The sequence below is a fragment of the Platalea leucorodia genome, assembly GCF_965183815.1.
Source record: "Platalea leucorodia genome assembly, chromosome: 11".
Taxonomy (NCBI): domain Eukaryota; kingdom Metazoa; phylum Chordata; class Aves; order Pelecaniformes; family Threskiornithidae; genus Platalea; species Platalea leucorodia.
In genome coordinates, this window is record NC_138833.1 from 17,622,925 (window position 1) to 17,644,117 (window position 21,193).

A 21,193-nucleotide genomic window follows, 5' to 3' on the forward strand; every position below is an offset into this window, starting at 1 on the left:
GTATCCTGAGTATTTCGCTGTTATAAATAAGGACCACGGATAATTGTGTGTGTGTGTGTGTGTGTGTGTGCGTGCCGCATGCACTGGCCTGCCTATCTCCCATCTGTACCCTAGAGATGTCTCTCGTATTCCCTCATTTCAAACATCTCCCTTTGACAGAGGTCGAAGGAAACATGCAGGGGGGCTTCACAGTCTGCCCTGACCAAGGCACGCGGGGATCCTTCTGACCCTCACACCTTTATCCACATGCCGCCAGGGCCTGGGGCAATGCACATGTTTGCTCCCACCCAACACCTGGCCTTGACTTGCAGAAACCACCTGCAGTTGCACAACAGGCAACATTTCTCCAAGAGGTGTCGGGGGGGTGTGAAGTGGATGCACAGCAGCAGTGATAGCCTCTAAGCAAGCAGTTTTACCCACTTTTTCTTGTGCCTTGCAGAGTACTGAGCATATTATGGGCATTAAATAATGCCACCAATCAGCGTCAGGACTGTGTAACTCCAGCAACGATAACAGATGTGTTCACAGCTGTTGGAGGAGTGTATCAAAGGATGAGGCTGCACAGAAGTGCTGCGTGTTACCTCCTCTGACACCTTCTCTGCTGCAGTGAAAGTGCCAAGCAAAGACTTGACAATACCCTTCTCACATCTTGCTCTTCACCCACCACCTACAGCACGTCAGAGTCTGAAGTCTGGAGCTCTGCTCACGTCCTATTTCTGTTCAAGCCATGCATCAGATCTCTTCCCCTGCAACCTCCTCTCCTATGTTGACCAAACTCTGGAGAAACACACAGTTGCCAGGACCATTGAAAGTAAAATGGACTGAAATGGAGAATGGAGAAGACAAATCCTCTGCCTTCTTCCTGGGAACCACCACCAGCGGGTGACCACAAGCATCACGTCTCTGTGCTAACAACATGCTGAGCCCCACACCAGCCTGTGATGTTTCAATCGGTCCTGACAGAAGGAAGCAATTCCCAGGGCTGTGAAGTGCTACCAACTAATAGTTTGGGGACATTTTGTGGTTAGGCTGGTACTGAAGTAGAGGTAAACTCTAGCCAAGACAATTCCTCTGACCACTCTTTTTTTCATGTGAAAAAGCCATCCAGTTGTGCGCTGCAGCTCTAAAAAGTCCAAAGAAAACCTGATTCTTGTAATCTGAGAGAATGTTTGAAGAATGACCTCTTAGTTTGCACTCCTTCAACTCCCAAGAATGAGAGAGACAGGAAAAAACAAGTAGTTGCAGAGCATAACTGAGCAATGTCTTCTCTGTCTTAATGAAAATCAAAACATTTGGACTTTCTCTCATCCAGCACCAATTACAACACAGCAGGCCAATACAGCCTACCCACTTGAACACCAAACCACATCCCTCATAACAATTCCCTTGCAAATCCAGCTCCATTAGCCGGCTGCTTGCTTACAGCAAGGAGAAAATTCTTCTCTTGCGGCAGCACTTTTCAATACACTTTAACTCCCTTGGCTGATTATGTGCAAGGCAAAGGCCTCTGCCTCTCCACACTGAAAAAGAGCTGCGGTTGGACTGAACCATAGCTGATGGCTCACTCTCTTCCATTTAGATAATCACTAATTCACTATTTCAGATTTGCGTATGCACCACATATTCACAGCAGAAAATTCTGGTAAATTTGATATCGCTGCTGAGCAGCAAAGAGATCCCCTTTCAAAAGATGTCCATGCAGCTTTAGAGTCATTTTGCCGATGCCCCACAGCGAATCTGCCTGGGATGGATTTTCAGTCCCCACATACCAGAAGAGTCGTTAGTTACCTGTGCAATTATATCCCCATTTTCAGCATGAACTTGAGCTATGGCACCCAGCTCTGCCAGGCAGCTGAATATCTCATACAGCTAAAACAAAAGACAAGAAAAAATGATTACTGAGCAGACAGACTGCCCTGGCCTGTGCGTGGCCTTGGCACCCCGCATGGCCCTTCAGCCGATGGCCCTGGCAGCAGCAGGGCTTGGCACGGGTGCACTGGGACCAGCTCTGGCCGTGCCGGGCGGTGCTCTCCGAAGGCTGCAGCCACCGGTGGATGCTCTCAGTGATCTCCACACTGGACCTCTGCTACCTGCAGCACGGGAGCCTGGCCGGCCCGTGGCTGGCACACCGTGCCCGCAGCCCAGGGGCAGCCCTCTGAAGGCAGCAAAGGCAGAGGAGAGGAGCCACGAGGCTCGGCCAGGTGCAGCGGGCTGCCTACCGCCCCGGCCGCCATGCGCCCAGCGTGGCTGCCGTCCCCCCCGCTGCCCCTCGCATCAACACAACCAAGGCAGAGAAGGGGGTCTCACCTCCGTGTTTGACATCTGGTACGAATCCTTGTAAGCCATGTACACCATGAAGGAGTTAACTCCTAGGGGCAGAGCAGAGAGGAGAGAGGGGTGAGCTGGGGGCTCTCCCAGAGGGTCCCAGCCAGGCTGCCTGCTCCAGGCTGCCTTCCCTGCCAGCTCATCCGCAGGGCACAACTCCCGCTCGTGGGCATGCAGGATCCCCGCAGGCACTCAACAGCAAGAGGAGGGACGACAGCACAGTCACCCCTTGCCCTCCTTCCACCGGGACCACCCCGCAGTGAGGGGACGTGGCTCGCCAAGGCCCGCGCGCGGGAGTGGTGGGCAGCAAACCTTTCTCTTGGACCATGGTGTGCAGCTCCTGCCGGACGCGGTCGCTCCAGCGGGGGATGTCCACGTGCAGCGCATAGTCGCAGCAGGCCTTCCCGTCGGCCCACTCCCGCCACCGCTCCAATGCCTCCACCAGGCTGGACTCGGGGTCCGGCACCACGTGGTCCACTGCAGAGGCACAGCAGGGGCAAGTGGTGGGCAAGGGCTCCCCGCTCAGGCTACCCCACCACGGCCCTGCATGCTGCCGGGCATCTCCACAATCCCAGGCTCGTATCCTCAGCAGCTTCAGGGCAGCTCTGAAGGGGTCCCCATCACCTCCACAGCATGCCCGGGCTCCTCCAAGTGCATTTATCGGAAGGGGAGCACACAGAGCCTTTGCTTAACAGCCTTTGGCACAGGACCAGGGGCTTTTAGAGGCTTCTGCTGAGAAATCAGCGGAACGCTGAAGGGACTTGTCCTTCCTCACCCCCACTTCCACCCTGTTAACACGTAGCCTCCTCCCATGTTGCAATACTAATGCACCTTTTCTTGCCCACCATGTAATCCCCATGCCCTGCCACAGCCCATTTCACACAACTTATTTTTTCGGCCCGGGGGAAGGAGAACCGGTGGGGGGAGGGCAAGAAACCCAGTCCTTTACTGGAAGGATCAACAGTTGCTCCTGCATCCCAAGAAACCCTGCAGTGCACACAGCTGTGACCGCTGCACAGCAGCAATACCAGTACCTCAAACCAGTGCACAGCTATGGCCTTCTCCAGGGAAGGACCTCAGAACTCCCTTTCCTTTTTCGTTAGCACTGTTTATTTCTGAGCAGTGCGGGATGCCAGGACATTGCTCTGTTCCCCTGCTCAGAGTCATCTGAGCACCATGCTGCCCTATTTTTATTTAACAGGGAAAAAAAGTTACACCATTGCTCCTTTTTGAGGGTCCCAGGGGCACCAGTGTCTGCAGACAATGAAGCACTGCAGAACACAGGATCTGCAAGGGCAAGGGGTCCTATGCAAATCTCTTGTCCCACCACTTCAGTATTGCTAAGGATCCCAAAGATTCATCCCACTCCTCACTCTCTGGACTGCATTGACAGAGATCACAGAAAAGATGAGCGCACTGTCATGGACCTTTAAAGCAAAGAAGACTGAGAAAAGCAAAGAGAAAAAGAAATAACAGGGCAACATTCCAAGAGTGCTGGGTGCTGTCACATACAGGACCTGCCTGCTGCACTCACTGATCATGGTGGTTCCACCAGCCAGGGCCGCTTTCGTCCCTTGGAAGAAATCATCCACTGCTGTCATCCCCTTGTATGGCATCTGCAGGCGAGTGTGGACATCAATTCCTCCAGGGATCACCATCTTCCCATTGGCTTCTATGGTTTTGACCCCTCCAGGGACAATCAGATTGTCTCCAATCTGCCTGATGAGATCATACCAAGATGGTGAGCCACACACAAAGGAAAACCAGCCACAATATAACCAATGAACAGTTCACCTAGGGAGCAGCCAGGTCAGCTCTTCCCGCCAGCAGAAACGCCTGATTCCTTCCCACTCCCACACCTGGGCTTGCAGGAGCCGGCAGAGTGAAACCATCTCACTCTGCAGCAAAATGCAGGATTGTCCGGCTTGCTTAAACCCACGACTTGCATAGTCCAGGGGTGGCTGCCATCTGTCCGAATGCTCTGATGGTGTCTGTGATGGCACCTGCTGTCTGGGGCAGGCACTGAGTTGGGGTAGCTGGGGAGTGTGGTCGGACGGGCATGCAGATCTCTGCAGTGGATGATGAGAAGCTGCCTAGGACATTTCATACTCCACAGACTCATGAGTCAGGATCCTGCAAGCGTTTCCAGCATAGCAGTCCTACCTGTTCACCCAGGGTGCACGCTCACAAAACCCGACACCAGCCCTGCTTCCAGTAAGCCGCACCCCTAATCTCTCTTCTCCCCCGTCCTTCTGCCCACCTTAAGTAAGGCTCAAGTCTGAGGCTTACTTACAGAGAAAGATGATTTCCCAGCATAATGCCACAGCTGCTAGGCCAGCTCAGGGCTCGTCAGGGACTTGTAATGCTGCTCACAGCCCAAAGTCTCGATGGTAAAGGGAAGCTGCCCACCGGGGAGCTGGGGAGGAGCTCACAAAGTGCACACCGTGGCTGGCTGCAGCCCGGCTGGGCTCACGGCACAGCCTGGAAGCACTGGGCTCACTTTCTTCCCAAGGAGTGCAGACAGAGTCCTCCCCTCTCACATGGTCTCCTTCACGCCCCTGAAGGACATCTTTGCTATCAGCAGGGCCACGCTGTAGTGAAGGCAGCTAAAATCCCAAGTACCTAAAAATATCTTCTGAAAACAGGAAACCTAAAAAGTTCCAGTATACATCTACTCGTAACCTAAAATACCATTACAGTCCTCTGGAGTTTGTGCTGTTCTAGCACATGACATTCCCTTCCCTAGACATACCCAGCCCTCCTGCAGGCCAGGTCACCCGAACCTTAGGACTCCCTTTACTCAGCCCCCCACCCCCTCAATCCCTTTATCTGCCCATATGTAGCACTCAGCCTTCAAATCTCTTCTTTCAGAAATCCTATTTTCATCAAGCCTTCCTCAGTCCTCCCTGATAAATCAAGATAAAAGACAACTTGGTTTTAGTGGAAAACTTCTGATTTCCTTGACAGACTGGGGAGGTAAATGAGGAGCAAATTCCTTAGTCACTTTGCAGGTTTTTTTCCTTAGAATAACAAAAGTTCTGAGGACAGAACTGTTCGCTCCAGTGTCCTCACAGCAACAAACCGGCAGCTCTTTCCACCGCTTTTATTGAGATGAATCCATCACCAAAGGATTTAAACTGCTCACTGTATTCTTACTAGAATTCACTTGCGAGAGCATTTCACTTCTAAGGCAATGAAATTCTGTGACCTCCAGGCTGCAGATGAGGCTAAGTGATTTGCCCAAGGATACCCAGAAAGTCTGTGCCATAGCAAGACCTGAAGCTGGCTCTGATCCCTGCCTGGGTACAAGTACTAGTCAATCACGAATGCTCTTGTCTACCAGCTAAAAACAGCCTCATAAAAATACAGTCCCACTTCTTGAAATATTTCTCTGCTGCTGGATTTTTAAAATATACCATCCCGGGAAGGCTGGATATTTTCCTCTGACCGTAGAGCAAGCAATGCCTTTTCAAGTCCCTCTGCTATAAACCATCACGGTTCTTTCAATTCACCCAGCTTGGAGTTGGTCCCACCGTGATACATTTGCCACGTCTGAACTGCAGCCTTTAAACGATGGAGTTATTACTGCACCTCTGAAACACACACGAAGAAGCTGGGGGGGACCCAGAGGTTTGCCTGCAATCCCTGAAAATCTCGAGGATGCAGATGACCTGCAGCACAGCACTGTCCTTGTTAGTGCTAACAAATGGCATCTTGTGTGGGGTCATTCATGCTAATACTGTTAACACAGGGCAAAACAGGAGTCAAAGATAAATCTTGTTCCTGCTGCAATTAGAAACAGCTTTGTTGTACAATGGAGGCTGTGTCACGAAGTCACCAGCCCGACTGCAATTCAGCCACTGGAGTTACTATGTAAACACGTCAGGCAATCACATATGTGCTCACACACTGCAGAGAGCTGAGCCTCTAACCAGAGCGGGCTATCAAGTTTTACTGGCTGGCAAGTTGGGTACAGACTACCTCCACAAAAAGCCAGTAGCCATCCAACCTGAAGCTGATTTAAGGGGAGATGGACATAATACGCCGTAAAAGTCCCATACTTACTTTATGAGGCCATCCTCCATGTAAATGTCAGCATAGAATGACTGGTCATCGTTGACTATTCTTCCTCCTTTAATAAGGAGACGATCACTCTGCGAAGGGAAGAACACAGCAGTCGTCAGTAGCAGGCGATACACGTCCTTCTCAGCAGCCAGTACAGTGCCCTTCTTGGGTGCTCTCCTACCGCATCAGTCAGCTCACCCCAACAGCCGATACTGGAGAGAGTTCACATCTGTACCGACGCTTGAAACAACAGGACAAGAGCAAGGATTGAAAAAAAGCATACTCGTAGGGCTGTTTCTGAATGGAGCAGGTGCGGCCAGAAACACCACCGAGGCAGAATGAGTGCAAAGAGTCGTCACTGGGGACAAAGCAAATAGGCTTCCATAAAATATACAGACAGAAGTCAAAAGCTTCCTACGCCAGGTCATTATGCACATAAATCTGCAGGCAGCACAAGCCACATACCAGTATTTAGAGCAAGTTTGTTACCAAGGGCACGTCCTTAAGCCTTATCCAAATACCATGCAAAATAAGTTGCATTAGAAAAGACAATTTATCTCTCTCTCTCTCACCTGTTATCGCCTTGCAAAGACCACCAACAGGACAGGCAGCCCTGAAGATAACGCATCTGCTGTTGGAATCTGTCCCTCCCCTGCGATGCCCGGGGTGATCCTTCTGAGACGTTTCACAACGTCACAGCTCTACACAAGACCCAGGGGCCACTGAACTGCATTCCCGTCTCATCATTTACCACCTCCTCTGTTCTCCTTTCTACCGACCTAAGCGGCCAGCAGCCTTCTCCGAAGGAGCGCAGCCTGACAGTGGAGGAGCACCCACACCAGAACTGCTCTTGTGCTCTTCCTGTATTCCCGCTTTTGGACCTGGGCAACCCAGCGTACGCTGACGGGAGAGAATGGACGCTGTCCTGTGGGGAACAGACCCTGTCCTGAGGAACCGGGAAGGCTGAGGTCCTGCTTTTGTACCTCCACCTGCACAAGTCCGAACACCAGCTGGGGGCAATACAGGGCAAACAGCCTGATCTCACACACAGCTACCACGTATTCGGGTGACATAAACTGATCGTGGTGTTCCAGAGAATACGCAGTCTTCCTGACTCCTTAAAACGCCTCCGACAACCCTCCAGCTCTCAGGCTCCCCTTACTTTCCTCTCTGCTCCCCCCAGTGCCCACAACCCAGGTTTCGGCACATGAGTACACCCCCCTTCCACAGTCCGAGCCTGGACCACGTCTGACCGGAGCCTTCAGCAGGGCTCACACGCCAGCCTCACCCTGTGAAGCTCTTGCACAATTAATTCCTCTGCAGGGAACTGGGTTTGCTCTTCATCCGCCACCCCTGGGGCGATTTCTGGAAGCATCACCACAGTGGCGGTAATTTGCAGCTTCCTCCCTGGCAACAGAAGGATGCGAGAGAATCCCCCCGTGTCCCTGCAGCCTGCAGCAGCCGAAGCCCCAAGCCCGGTGTGCGTTTTTACAGCGATCTCATCCACACACAGTCGAGACAAAGAAACTGGGTGGGGAAAGGATGAGAACGCGCGGCACTCTCGGCCCCGGCTGCAGCTCAGTGCTGGCGCAGGGGGAAGAGCCACGGTCTCTCCTCGCTTCCCAGGCAAGGGCTTTCCCACAGCTGCACCGATGACCAGCAACCCGAGTCCCAGCAACAGGGATTTACCTTCCCTGCTCAGCGCAGCTTAGTGCCGATCAGGAGCCTCGCCTGCCACCAGGGAAAGCACACAGCCGAGTTGCTCCCCTGTTCCCGTCCCACCCACCGTCCTCCCCGACAAGCAGACCCGGGGTCAGCTCCCCTTCTCCCCTAACCTAAGCTAACACATCGGTGCACAGGTCTAGCAGAGCTTTGCTGTCTAAGGGAGGGTGTCGAGTAAGGGCACATTGCTGGTCACAGACCTGCACAGCTCCTTTAAACCCCTAGCTTTAACAGATCACAACCAGCACATGAAGACACCGGCCTTGACTAGCGACCTGGGGGACCATTACCACCCCTCGCTTGCAGCTCTTTCCCCCAGGTACAGCCGAGGCAGGGGCAGAGCCGGGTGCACGCTGGCCCGGGAGCCCCGGGTCCTCACGCCAGCTCTCAGCCTGCGCTGCGTCTCTCCCCGATGGGCTCATGCCAGGCCATGCTCGGCTTTGGGGCTGAGGACCCCGAGCACAAACAGAAGCTGTTGAGGAGCCACTGATTCTCCTCCTCCCCCAGCACAGGGCGCTTGCCCTTCCTTTTGTGTCTATCCAATTGTCAGCTCACTAATGCTGTAATTTTAAGTTCAGAAACCCCTAAAAGAGCAAAGCGTGACCACAGCCAGTTGCTTACAGCCTGTCAGTCACAGGGGTCAAGCAGCAGAGCCATGGCTCCCGTGGATGCAAATGATGAGTATTTAAGTAACACCACAAGAAATGTAGATAGAAACTACCAAGCAACAGTATCAGGTGTCAGCTATGGAAGAATCAGGCCATGGTGAGAACACAGGGAAGAAGATTCTTGTTTTATATTTCAGTCAACTGTACATAGAGTTTCTCCCACAAAACCAGTCCCCTATTCCCTGGCAGATCCTCCTTGCCTTTACCTAGCCTGCACGATGAGAAAAAAAGAGCCTACCTGCCCAGATCAAATAACACGACCGGACCTCCGTTTTTTTTGTTTTGCTCGTACCCTTTAAACCTCCCCAACTCGCTTTCCCGAAGGCCCTGGAGTTCATTCTCACTAGAGTGCAGGAGCAGCAGCAAATACTGACGCTGGCCTGCCTCTCCCTGCGCATCGGACCGGAGAAAGCAAAGGGAGACAGGCACAGGCGGCGTGGCGGGTAGGAGACTGCAGCACTTGACAATTACTGAATAAACTCTTAATATGAATTCAGAAAATATGCCTGCCCGCAAACACAAATGGTCATTCTGTGGCAGATGTGAAGGGCTGCTCAGTGCTAACTCTGTTAGTACACAAAATTGTGAGGTCCATAATGGCTGGAGCACGAACAAGGCGTTCATTCAGGGGATCGGGCGCTGCCTCAGGGCCTGCCCCGAGCCCGGCTGCCAGACACCCCCGTGCCCGCAGGGGAGAGAAGGGCTGCGTTGGTGCCTACCCACCTACTACAAGGAAAAAATATGATACAGTAAAATAAGTAGAATCCAAATGACACCACAGCCTCTGGCATCGTTCAGGAGTGCACCGAGACATTAAGAGGCAGGGGAGCAAGAAAGGAAAAGAATGAAGCAGCTACGAGGAAACAAGTCTGACTTAATAGACAGGCTTTTGCAGCACACGCTGCCAGAGCAGCCTCAGATTACAATAAATGCACTGTTTCCCCTGCCAGGGCTCATTTGTGCGTCTCCACACCCACCACGTCTCCCCGCCAGCCAGTGTCAGGCTGTGGCATCAGCCATTGTTAGCGGATGGAAAAACCCTCCTGCACCAGGAGCCGCGGAGGCACCGCCGGGAGCACCTTTCCTCCCGGCCCGGCAGGAGCCCTGTGGGACTGGGCGAGCGTGCCCAGGGCCCAAACCCCGGCCACCCTGCTGCCCAGCTCAGCCCCGGCAAACAGAGGCCAGCCTCTGTGCAAAGGGCCCGGCACGCCGAAGCGGCAGCATGAGTGAAAGGTGCCGCGCACGCCGTGGCTGCACACAGCTCTACCCGACGTGTCGGGCTTGCCGGCCTGATCTCCACCGCTGACTGCGTCTCAACAAGTCTCCACGCAGCCAGCGACAGCCCATTTGTCACCCGTGTGATACCTTTCGTGAGCATCCATTTCTGCAGGCACAGGTGCTGCCCCACAAGGCCAAGCCTGGAAGCATCCTTCCAGCACAGCTCTGCCAAAACCCGGCGGGATCACCACCAGCCCCCAACACGCCTGCCCTGCTGGGAAGCCTTTTTGCTGAACATTCCCTGTCTCTCTGCCTGTTGGCATCTGGGATCAAGCTTTCAAAACCATTACCCATTCCCTTATGCCCACATTCTGCTCCTGATGCTCTTAAGCATCATCTGGTCATTTGAGATCCCAAAATATCAGGGGGTCTCTTAACATTTCTCAGCGTGATGCTGCAGAAGGAAAGGAAGGCAGCAGCTTCCAGAAGGCTGCTGAATCCAGCAAGAATAGTGCTCACCTTGTTTACAAAGCACAAGGGCATAATTAGGGTAGCATGGAAGCAGGTGGATGGCTTTACTGCTCTTTCCCTTGTAAGAGAGACACTAATTGCAATGGTGTTTCATCAGTAGCTGGATGTCTCCTCCTTGCTAATGTACCACACGACAGCATGGAAAAACCCCTGGCTGGAATCACAGGGACAGCCAGCCAGCTGCCAGCTACCCTCAGTGACTGCCCATGGTCTGTGGGCATGATAAGAAATGCCATACTGGTAGCTGCCAGCTTACCAAAATCTGTCTAGTCTGTAACTGAGGCTTTTCTCCCCAGTTACACCTGACACAACATACTAGCCACCCCCAGGCAGACCTCATCGTTTTTAGAGGTGCCAGAGACATCACAGAGATGGGCTGCGACGGAATGGGCATGGCTCACACCAAGAAAAAATACGGGAACTCCAGTCTACCTGGGATAGGAAAGGTTTTTGTGACCAAAGCACAAAGACTGGGTGATTTTGATTCAACCAGCAGCTCTGTTAACAGTTATTTTGTGAAACCAGGGCAAGGCATTTCACCGCTTTAGTCTTCCACCTCTCTTTCTGCAGGGATAGGAAAACACACTATAGACTGCAGGAGGGGAAGTATTTTGATTATATCTCCAAACAACCAAAGAAAAGGAACTAATAAAAAGTCTCTCAACAGACACACAAGGTTTGAAATTACTGTTCTCCTGAGCTGGGCATCCCAGCATCAGCACACATCTGGAAAGCAGTACTACGTTTACTGGTGTCTCTCATGCACTGTGCACAACCTAAGGCACAGCGAAGAGCAACACTTCCATACCAAGCTGATGAAGCAATCACTGAGAAAGCCAAAAGACTCAGTTCACCTCCCCTCCCCGTGTTTTCTCCACATCGCAACCAACAGATATGCCCATACTTCCCAATCTTCCTTCAACTGCTACAGTTTTGCCTGTCACACGTAGCTTTTGACCAGGCTTTTCCAATTCAGGGTGGGAATAATTCCCACAGCAATTTCTCTCGCACAAACACATGCACCCTTCACTCATGCTCCTGGCTTCTCCACTAAAATGGCTGTCCTAGAAAAGACCAGAAATTGCTGCAAACAGATACAACAGGCAAATTGTGGTTTTTCAGATGTTATTGTCAGAAACTAACTACAAATTCCGACCGCAGCACTGTTGAGTACAAGAGGAACCAGGAGGGAGTGCTTGTGCATCTCCAGAATCACACTAGACAGTTCAAACAATAGCTGTCAGGCAGTAAAAAATACTCAAATTTCCAATACATCCTTCACAAAAGCCAAACCTGCCTATTGCTTGCGTGACAGAAACGAGGAAGGTGCTGCTCCCTTCTCTTGTGGGCTCAGTCACTGCCCCAGTGCTGTTAGCTTTGAGATCTAGAGGTGAGTTACCTGCCAGCACAAGGAGGCTCCTATAATTTTTCTCTATACTCTCCTACTCCAGACCTCCCCCAGCTGTGATGCTTTAGATGCCTTAAAGGTCTCCGAGAGATATCCTAATAGCACAAGGCAGTCCCAAAAATCTCTCTACTACCAAGCACAGCCTAGCTGACAATCTGCCAAGCCCAGAAGTCGCTATGTGTCCTGACTCGCAAGAAGAGGTTCTGGGGCAGAAATCTAGGAAGGAGGAATAAACAATCAAAACAACGCCCTGGGGGCCACGAGCTGCAGAAAGGGACAGGGGAGGCTTTGTTCTAGGGGAGACACCGTAGCTGAGCTTTTCGTTCTGCCATTCCATTAAAACAGAGAAGACCAACCCAACACCTGACTTCACTTCATCGCTTCTCTTGGGTCTCCAAACATGGGTTCAGGACGTACGGGTCATTCGACCAGAATTCCAGAGCAATCTCCTCCACCCCAAGCAGGACCCGACAGTGCCGCAGAACAGGGCAAGCGAGTCCCGGAGGGTCGTCACCAAGCTGCAGAAGTCAGAGGAGAGAGCTACCTGTAACATCAGCTACGCAGACACCGCTCGCCCGCGGCATTTTCAACTTCAGCGGGCCGAGGAAAGGATTTAATAGGGAGAAATAAAGCAACTTGTGAGATTTTGTTACCACTGAGGTGAGAAAGTTCCTGCTGGATCCCAGAGGAGCAGGAGCAAGCCCTGCGTATCGGTAAAGCGTACCATAAAGGTCCTTGCAGAAAAAGCCCCAGAGAATGGGAGAAATCCCACCTGCAGCAGTAACGTTGTTGTCACTATGGTGGTCTAAGGATACAGAAAAGGCAAGATGTGTGAAGCACTAATATTGCTTATTAAAGCAATTGAATCGGGGTTGACAAAGGAATTTCTCTTTATAGTGGTTAATGATCTTTGTGCTTCTTTGGGAGCATTTTGCTCACATCTGTACATTTAAAACAATAATGAAGCTCAAGTGCTTTGTTCTTCCTTTTTCTTCAAGGGGCCAAAGCTGTCCTCAGAGGAAAAAACAACAGCTATACGAAGCCAGCGGAAAGCCATCAAGAAGATGAAAGACCTGATCGCTTTCCCAGAAGAAAGCCCCACGCAGCCTCCTCCAGGGAGGGCCCAGGGAAGGCAGCTGCACCCGGCGGAGAAAGGCACAAGCTGGATCAGAGCGTGAGAGCCCCGAAGAGAGGGCAGCACAGCGGGGCACCGGTGGGACCCGGGGCTCCCTGCACCGTCAAAGAAAAGATGTCAGCCAGCCTCTTTCTTCTGGCCGAGGGGCGGCACGGCGGTGCCGTGCTGGCGGTAGGTGTGGTCCCTGCGCTACTGCGCCAGCGGCGGGAGCGCTGCACCTGATGCGGCGCGGCTGGGGAGCAGCTCGGGGCGCGGCGGGGGCACCCAGCGCGGAGGACGCCCTGCGGGCCAGCCCGGGCGCCCGCTGGACCGCAGCCCCGCAGCCCCGCTCCCCGCCCCGGGGACCCGCCCCGGAGCCGCGCTCCTGGCCGGGGAACGGCCGCCCGCGGCACGGGCAGGCGGGAGGGCAGCGGCAGCCCCGCTCCCCGCCGGCGCCCCCGGTCCCGCTCGGAGCGGAGCCCACCCGCAGCGTGGGCTCGCCGGGCCGCTCCGCGCCGCGGCGGCTCACCGCGCCCGCCCGGCTGGGCGGCTCCGCAGGGGCGGCTCTGCGGGTTGCTCCAGGCGGGGCCGCGGCAGTGCCCGGGGAGCGGGTGCCGCCGGGCACCGGTCCCCGCAGAAGCTCCAGCCAGGGCTGAGCCCGCCGGGGCGCGGCTCTGCCCAGCCCGGGGCGACCGGCGGAGCCGGGACACCTGCGCGGGCGGCGCGCCGGGCCGCGGCTCTTTGTCTGCGCGCCGCCGCCGCCGCCCCGGTCCGGCCCGCAGCGCCGGGCACCGGCACCCCGCTCCCCCGGCACCGGCACCCCGCTCCCCGGGCACCGCCGCCAGCCCCGCGGGGCGCCCGGCACCGGCAGCGCCCACCCGCCCTGCCCCGCCCCGCCCGCGGCACCCACCGTGATGCGTGGGATGTTCTTCTTGCCCTGGTACGACATGGCGCCGCCCGCCCGGCCCGACCCGCCGCCGCCGCCGCCTGCGCTGCCCTCCGCGCCCGCTGCGCACAAAGGCGAGCCCGAGCCCGCGCCCGCCGCCCGCCGTGCCAGCCGCCACCGGGGACGGCGCCCGCCCCGCCCCGCCCCGCCCCCAGCGCCGACCGCGACCGCCAGGGGGCGCCGCGCCACCGGGCTGCGGGCACCGCTCCCCGCGCACCGGGATCGGGAACCGGTATCGGGTACCGGGCTGCGGGCACCGCTCCCAGTGCACCGGTATCGGGTACCGGGCTGCGGGCACCGGTAGCGGGTACCGGTATCGGGTACCGGGCTGCGGGCACCGCTCCCAGTGCACCGGGTATCGGGTATCAGGCTCCGGGTACCGCTCCCTGCGCACCAGTATCGGGTACTGGGCTCCAGGTACTGCTCCCAGTGCACTGGTATCGGGTACTGGGCTGTGGGTACCGGGCTCCAGGTACCGCTCCCAGTGCACCAGGTATCAGGTACTGGGCTCCAGGCACCACTCCCAGTGCACCGGTATCGGGTACTGGGCTGTGGGTACCAGGCTCCAGGTACCGCTCCCAGTGCACCAGGTATCAGGTACCAGGCTCTGGGCACGGCTCCCTGCGCACCAGGTATCGGGTACTGGGCTCCAGGCACCCTTCCCAGCGCACCAGGTACCGCTCCCAGTGCACTGGGGATCAGGTACTGGGCTCTGGGCACTGCTCCCAGTGCATCGGGTACCTGGCTCCAGACACCACTCCCAGTGCACTGGGTATCACATACTGGGCTGCAGGCACAACTCCCCACGCACCAGCTATCAGGTACCGGGCTCCAGGTACCGCTCCCAGTGCACTGGGTATCGGGTACTGGGCTGCAGGCGCCACTCCCCATGTATCGGGTACGGGGCTCTGGGCACCACTCCCAGTGCACGACGCCCCGGGCATGGCATGCCAAGCAGGGCTCGCCCCCCTCCGCATGCCAGGTGCTGGGCACCGGCACCAGGTGCCACACACCCGACGTGGCCCAGCACGCAGCTGGCCCTGGGCAGAGGGCTATCATTCCATGTAGTAACAGTGAGTAAAAATGAAAGAGATTTCTAAAAAATTGAAAGAGATTTCTAAAAAACTGAGAGAGATTTCTAAAAAATTGAAAGAGACTTCTAAAAAATTGAAAGAGACTTCTAAAAGAATGGATTTTTTGATACTGCTGGAGTGCATTTGGATCACCTTAAACTTTATTTCACAGGCACAAGAATTGGAAACATTTAAAAAATAAGAAAATGCAGGACGCACCTGACTCTGGGAAACTTGTGTCCTATGTAAACACTACGAGTGTTGGCAGCACTAAGGACTTCTGTATTTCCTCAGCTGTGATCTTGGTAGGAAGGTCTAAGCTGTGGAATTGGTTACAAGTATTCAGCGTGTGCTGAGACAGATGATGCTGGGCCTGGGAGGCCAGGACTGGGCCAGCTGGAGTTCTGTCTGCCCTCTCCTACCTGACGCCATCCACGATGCTGCCGGCACGTCCGCTGCCCTGCACAGCCATGGCCGGGCCTGAACCTCACTTTCCCTCCCAGGCCAGCTGTGACTCCTCTCGTGCAGAGCTCTGAACGCCATCAGTGAGATCTTCCTACAGATCCTGCTGCCAGGCAGCAGCTAACAGCATGTCCTCCGCTACCCAAATCTTACAGCCACACCTGGCACAGTCATTGCTGTGAATCTGGTTTCTAGCTCCTGCCAGAAAAACAAGCCATCTGACCTGGATGATCAACACTCAACCCTCTAGTTTGCTTTCGGAACTAGAACCTAACCACGGTTTGCAGTGGCTGCAGGGGCCCGAAGAGCACTCTGCTCACCACCGCGTGCACAAGCAAAGGAATCTTCCTAGCGCAATCCCTAACGCTGCAGCCAACTTTGGCTGCTACAAAGCTTTGGGAAGTGGGTGATCGCAGCATGGACTGTCCGGAGCGCCTGCTCTGCCGCTGGGGTTCAGTGGAGGGTCACACTCCAAGTGTTAATTACATGTTCTCCTTGCTGAAGGGTTTAAGAAGTACGTGGATTGGTATGGCAGCCCTCCCTACCGCAAGCTTTGATGTCTCCACTGGCTCAGTAATCCAGCCCAAAGCTTTTATTACTCACTGAGTGTTACTGTGTGTGCGCTTCCGCTAAAGGTCTTAGAAAGTTTTACTGAATACATATTTATTCTAAACCCAAAAAGCATTCACCAGCTTAAAGCAAAAGTCAGCAGCTTCTCAATAACCTATTTATTATTACTGGCATGACTACGAGGGTACCTGCAAAATTGCATGGGCTGCTTGGCCCAGCTGGACCGCTGCCTGCTGCCTCCCTTCCCCCAGCTCCCTGCTGCACCCCGTGAGCTGCTGCACCCCAGCAATCAGCAGGAGACGGCTGAAAGCCTTCCCCATCCCTGGTGGATCCATGGGCAGGGAGGCGTCTGCAAGCGCCGGGAAGGGAATGGGGGAGCAGGGCTGTGCCAGAGCCTCTGCGACCGAGGAGGGTGTGGGGAGGGGATAAGTTACCAGACCGTACTGTTCTTGCCATGACGCTGTGATTTAAGAACAGGTCCTGGTCTCTACTAAAATTAGACTGGCTGGGGCTGGAACGTGAGAAAGACCCTTGACTCCTATCACCAAACCTCCTGAAACTTCACTCACCCATTTTTCAGAAAGTTTAAGACTATCCCCGTGCTGGGTGGTACCATGTTACTTTGTCTGGGATAGCAGTTAATTAGTTAATACTAGATAAATAACTATGCAGGCAGATGCTGCTGACTTGAGCACTTGGACAGTTTCAAGAGCCGAGCTTGCATCAGCCCTGTGGATGCTGGCCAACCACGGTGACTTCAGACCCTTCTTTTGAAGAGATGTGCTTTCCTCTTGGTTGCTATGTGACACTCACACAAATATACAGTAAAACGTGCTGCCCTGGGCCCAAAACATTCAAAATGGAAAGATTTTTTTTTTCCGTAGGACCTCTTCTAGGTGCAGTTAGCAAGGTGTTACTTGCGTGCTTCAAAACATCCTCAACATGAAGCATGGTCAATTTGAAAGTTATTTAAAAATGGCAATACTCTTAGAGCTCATAACCTCCTCAGAAACACCTACAGGGATAACATGGCACTAGATGTTTGCGGACAGCCATGATGGGTGACAGGCATAATGAGGAACACCAGCAGTGTGAACAGAGTAGAAGGCATGTGCTGTTGCAAGGACTTTGTCACCAAAATAAACCCAGCTCTGACTGTGGTCTGTCAATGCCCAGCAGCCAGGCTCAACAACTGTCAGTAAAGACCAGGATGCTGCTGACCCAGCGCCAGCGCAGAGGACAAAAGCAGATCCCACCCGCCCTACGCGCCTGTGACCGACGGCTCTTACAGACAGGCACAACTGAGGTACCGTGAATATACCCAGTCATGGAATAATCAGGGCTCAAATGTCACAATGTTCAGCAGACTTGCCAGGACAGCCCGTCCCCACGCTCACGGTCTCCTCCTCCCCATATGTATTCTTTGCATACAACCATCCCCTCTTCTCTCCTAGCAGACGAGTTTTCAGGGGCTGAGCTACCCTGGGGCACAGTGAATCCAAGGGATGGAAACACTGCAGCTGGTGCACCCTCTCCAGACGGAACCTCTGGCAGGATGCGCTGTCTCAAGAGGTCACACACTCCCACCCCAGCACACCAGGAGCTTCCACCACACACAAGCTTCAGAGAAGCTTTCCTTGTGCTTGTGCATGCCGTCCCTGGAGGAAGAGGGTTGCTGACCCAGAGCTGTGCCTCTCCCTCCAGGCTCTTTGCCCCCTTCCCGTTGAGATCCATGGGTTCACCCTTACTTCTGTGGGGGAGTCTAGCTCCAAGTGATGAGTGCTCACAAGCGTTTGATGATCATGCTATTCCATGTTGTTGGCTCCAGCTCTCCTAACCGCTGATGTTCAACTTGAGAGCCAGAGCTGGAGGGAACTGGGAAGAGAGCCCACTGGCTCTGTTACTGAGAAACACAACTCCACTGGCTTCCACACCATTCCCACCATCCACATCATCTCCCAAAGGCAACATGGAGCTCTGCAGCCCTTCAAACTCCCACTCTGGAGCAGACATGAATGGGAAGGAATCTGAAACTCAGCTGCTCGTGCTGGATGCACGTGAGGTCTGCCAGGAGGCAGCAGGAGACACTCTCGGTGTTGTACGAGGCAGGTGGTAGGCAGTGACGCAAGTTTTTCCGCAGTGGAGCAACTCTGCTTAGTTTTCTCCTGGCTAGAATATACACTGGGGCTTTGGCAGTGGAAACGAGGGAAACCAGCAGATGTATGGCCTGAAACAAACTAAACTTCTAGGTCAGCACTCAATGTTTTCAAGGAACCATTACATTAAAAGCGGTAGGTGTTACTGCCACTCCAGCTGGATTACCACATGATTTCAATCACCTGCCCAAACTGACATTAGGGTGAGTAATTCTTCAAGCCAGAATTTATTTGCAGCCTTATTAAGGACTAGAAGTCACAGCAATTTCAGGACAGTTCCTTTCTTTCTCCTTTGGACGGAGGCAACAGGTGATGCCATCCACAAAATCCTCATCGGAGATGATGTGTCACGGAATGTAACAAAGGCTCTGGAAAAGCCGAAGTCCCTGGAAGGGATTGCCCTTGACCATCAGGAGCCCACAGTGCCTCCAGCGCGCCCACCGCAAATGCCAAGACAACGTCCCTATCAAAACACCAGTTTCCACCCTGTGGAACCTCCACCTACGCTGAAGTGCGACAGTGGCCAGAGAGGGAGGGGAAGGTGGGAAGGGGCAGTGGGTGATGTTGACGTGGATTCATCCCGGGCTTTTGCTACCAGCTGCAGTGAGAGGCCCAACACTCAATAGGCTTCGTGAGTGACCAGATCCCTCATTTCTCCGGAGCAAGCCCACCTCTGGACAGCCAGTGTTCGGAGGCACAATGGAGACTCAGCTCCAGAAAGCACACCCTGCCCCTGCCCGCTTCGAGCCTGCTACAGGCAGGGGATTTAAGGCCACCACCCCAATACTGCTCCTCCCAGGGATATCAGCCTCCAGGCAGGGCTCACGCCCACAGACTGTGAGCAACTCCCTCAAAGATCAGTTAAATGGACACCCACCACATAACTACATTTCAGCTGGAAAAGCCACTCAGGCTTTAGTTACTTCTCCTTAAAAGAAGGGGGGAAGGGGGAGAAAAATAAGGAAGAAGAAAAAAAGAGCACCTTGAATTTTTCTATTAGATGGTGACAAAAATTTACATTTCAAAAATAGCAGGACCTAACTGCTACCTTCAAAAGTGACTTAAACTCCTGGGCATGGACATACCTCCGTGGCTAACTGCCTGTGGAAAATCAGTTGGTAGCCTCATGCCTACATCCCTTGGGACTCCAGCCATGCTGGAGCAAGCCTGCCTTCGGCTCCCAGCTGCCTCCTTCAGACAACGGGACGTTGGTGCTTTTGCAAACATCCCCCGGGATTCCCACAGCCTGAACAGGACTGCAGGGCATCCGAGAGCTGGCCCACCCCAGACTGCACAGACTGACCCATCCCTGCACCAAAGCAGGGCAGTCTTGCCCCCACAGAGCAGCTCCTGCACCCCACATGCACGCAGAGAAGGTGTCCAGGCGAGGGAGAAGCTGTTTCTTCTCTTTGCCAAAAATAAATGAGGTTGAAACCAAACACGTCAAATGGAATATGCTAATATGTGTACACAAGTGACTGCTGCTTCAAGGCCAATTAATTCAATTACAGCCTGACCCTGCAGAGCAATGAAGTGCCCTTGAGTTGGGCGGTTCAACAAGTGCCTTCCCTTTCCCAGGGCTGGGTCCGCTCAGCGGCGTGCACGAGGGCCAGGCTGGGAGGGAGCTGCCAGCCACAGAGGCTGGCCCAGCGGGCTGCGGGACCAGGCACTGCCGGGGCCCCCGTCCCTCTGCTCAGCACCGCTGCCAGCATCAGCAGTAACCGGGTGAGACGTTTCACCCCTGCCAGCTCCAGACAATAATCGCCTCTCTCCAGTTCCTCCCTTCAAAGGCACGATGGAAACACGGAAAGCCCAGCAGAGCAGCATGTATGCCCGGTTTTGTTACTGATTATGTACATTAACGATTCCCTGCCTTTCTCTCACACTCCCCCCAACCCAAGCCCCCAGGTTTCTGCTCCCCAGCTCCCTTCGCAGCTGATGTTTTCCTTCTCTGCACTGCTTGCCTAGCAAGCCTCGGAAGAGACAACCTAGGCTGAAAAACAAAACCAAGCTGAGGACATGCAGCAGCATTCCCGGGGCGAGGCTTGCTGGGAGCCAGCACAGGTGCCCGGGGGACCTCGAATCGCCTTCCTCTGCCGGAGCAATCAGCAGCTCCTCAGGCAGGAGGTGGCCTCCGTTGCAGCGGGGGCTCCCTGAACCCGCAGCCAGGACGGTGCAGGGCTGGGCTCTGCAGGAGCTCCTCGCTGCGCGGGTGCAGGGTTAGCACGAACGGAGCCGCTCTCCCCTGCGCAGGCTGGTAACGGGAAATACTCACAAACCGCTGCCTCCCACGGGGGCTGAAGCTGCTCACCCCCGCAGCCCCTGGCCCTACCGCAGGCCCTGCAGGATGAGCTGCGGGAAGGATGCAGAAATTACACTAGGAAAAAAGGGAGGGGAGAGAAACATAAGAGCAAGAAGGTGGCGGCACTGGGCTTGCAGAACTCAAGGGTACGTGGAGGCAAAAACTGAGTTTGTAAATGGCCTTGGGGGCTCAAGGCTTAAAACCTGAGTGCAGAAGTAGGGACCAAATTAAAGCAGCAGTACAGTAAAGAAGCAGAAGTAGCGGAGCACACAGCCAGGCTTGCAGGAAAAAACGAGGCGTGCCCCAAGAGACATTTCATTCCCAGTCAGCAGAATTGTTGAACCCAGTGCCAGCAGCGCAGGGCCGGCGCTAGGTGCTCCTGCCACAGGATGTCACCAGAGCGCAGGACCAGACCCTCTGGGACCCAGGGCTGGTGCAGCTGCTGGAGGGTGCTGCTGCCACCTCCCCTGTCCCTCTCTGCAGCCCTTCTCCCACCCACCAGTGCCTCCAACAGCCCCAGCCCCATAGCCTGCCCCATGGACACGAGACACCCAACCCAGACAGCATCCTCCCAGCAATGCTAAGACAAGGAGGCTCTTGGCCAAGCGGGTGGTGATCCAGGGCACCAAAGAA

At 54.6% G+C, this 21,193-nt stretch overlaps 1 protein-coding gene across 1 annotated transcript in view; it reads right to left on the reverse strand.

Moving 5' to 3' along the window:
• Nucleotides 1-21,193, reverse strand: part of DPYSL3 (dihydropyrimidinase like 3) — a gene marked incomplete at its 5' end in the record, with an annotated part of 43,346 nt that overhangs the window by 11,628 nt on the left and 10,525 nt on the right. The window contains 5 exons of the mRNA XM_082323756.1: nt 1,789-1,869; nt 2,308-2,369; nt 2,638-2,802; nt 3,860-4,044; nt 6,391-6,479. Of these exons, the coding sequence (XP_082179882.1) occupies nt 1,789-1,869; nt 2,308-2,369; nt 2,638-2,802; nt 3,860-4,044; nt 6,391-6,479 (582 nt within the window). The remainder of the gene's footprint in view (nt 1-1,788; nt 1,870-2,307; nt 2,370-2,637; nt 2,803-3,859; nt 4,045-6,390; nt 6,480-21,193) is intronic.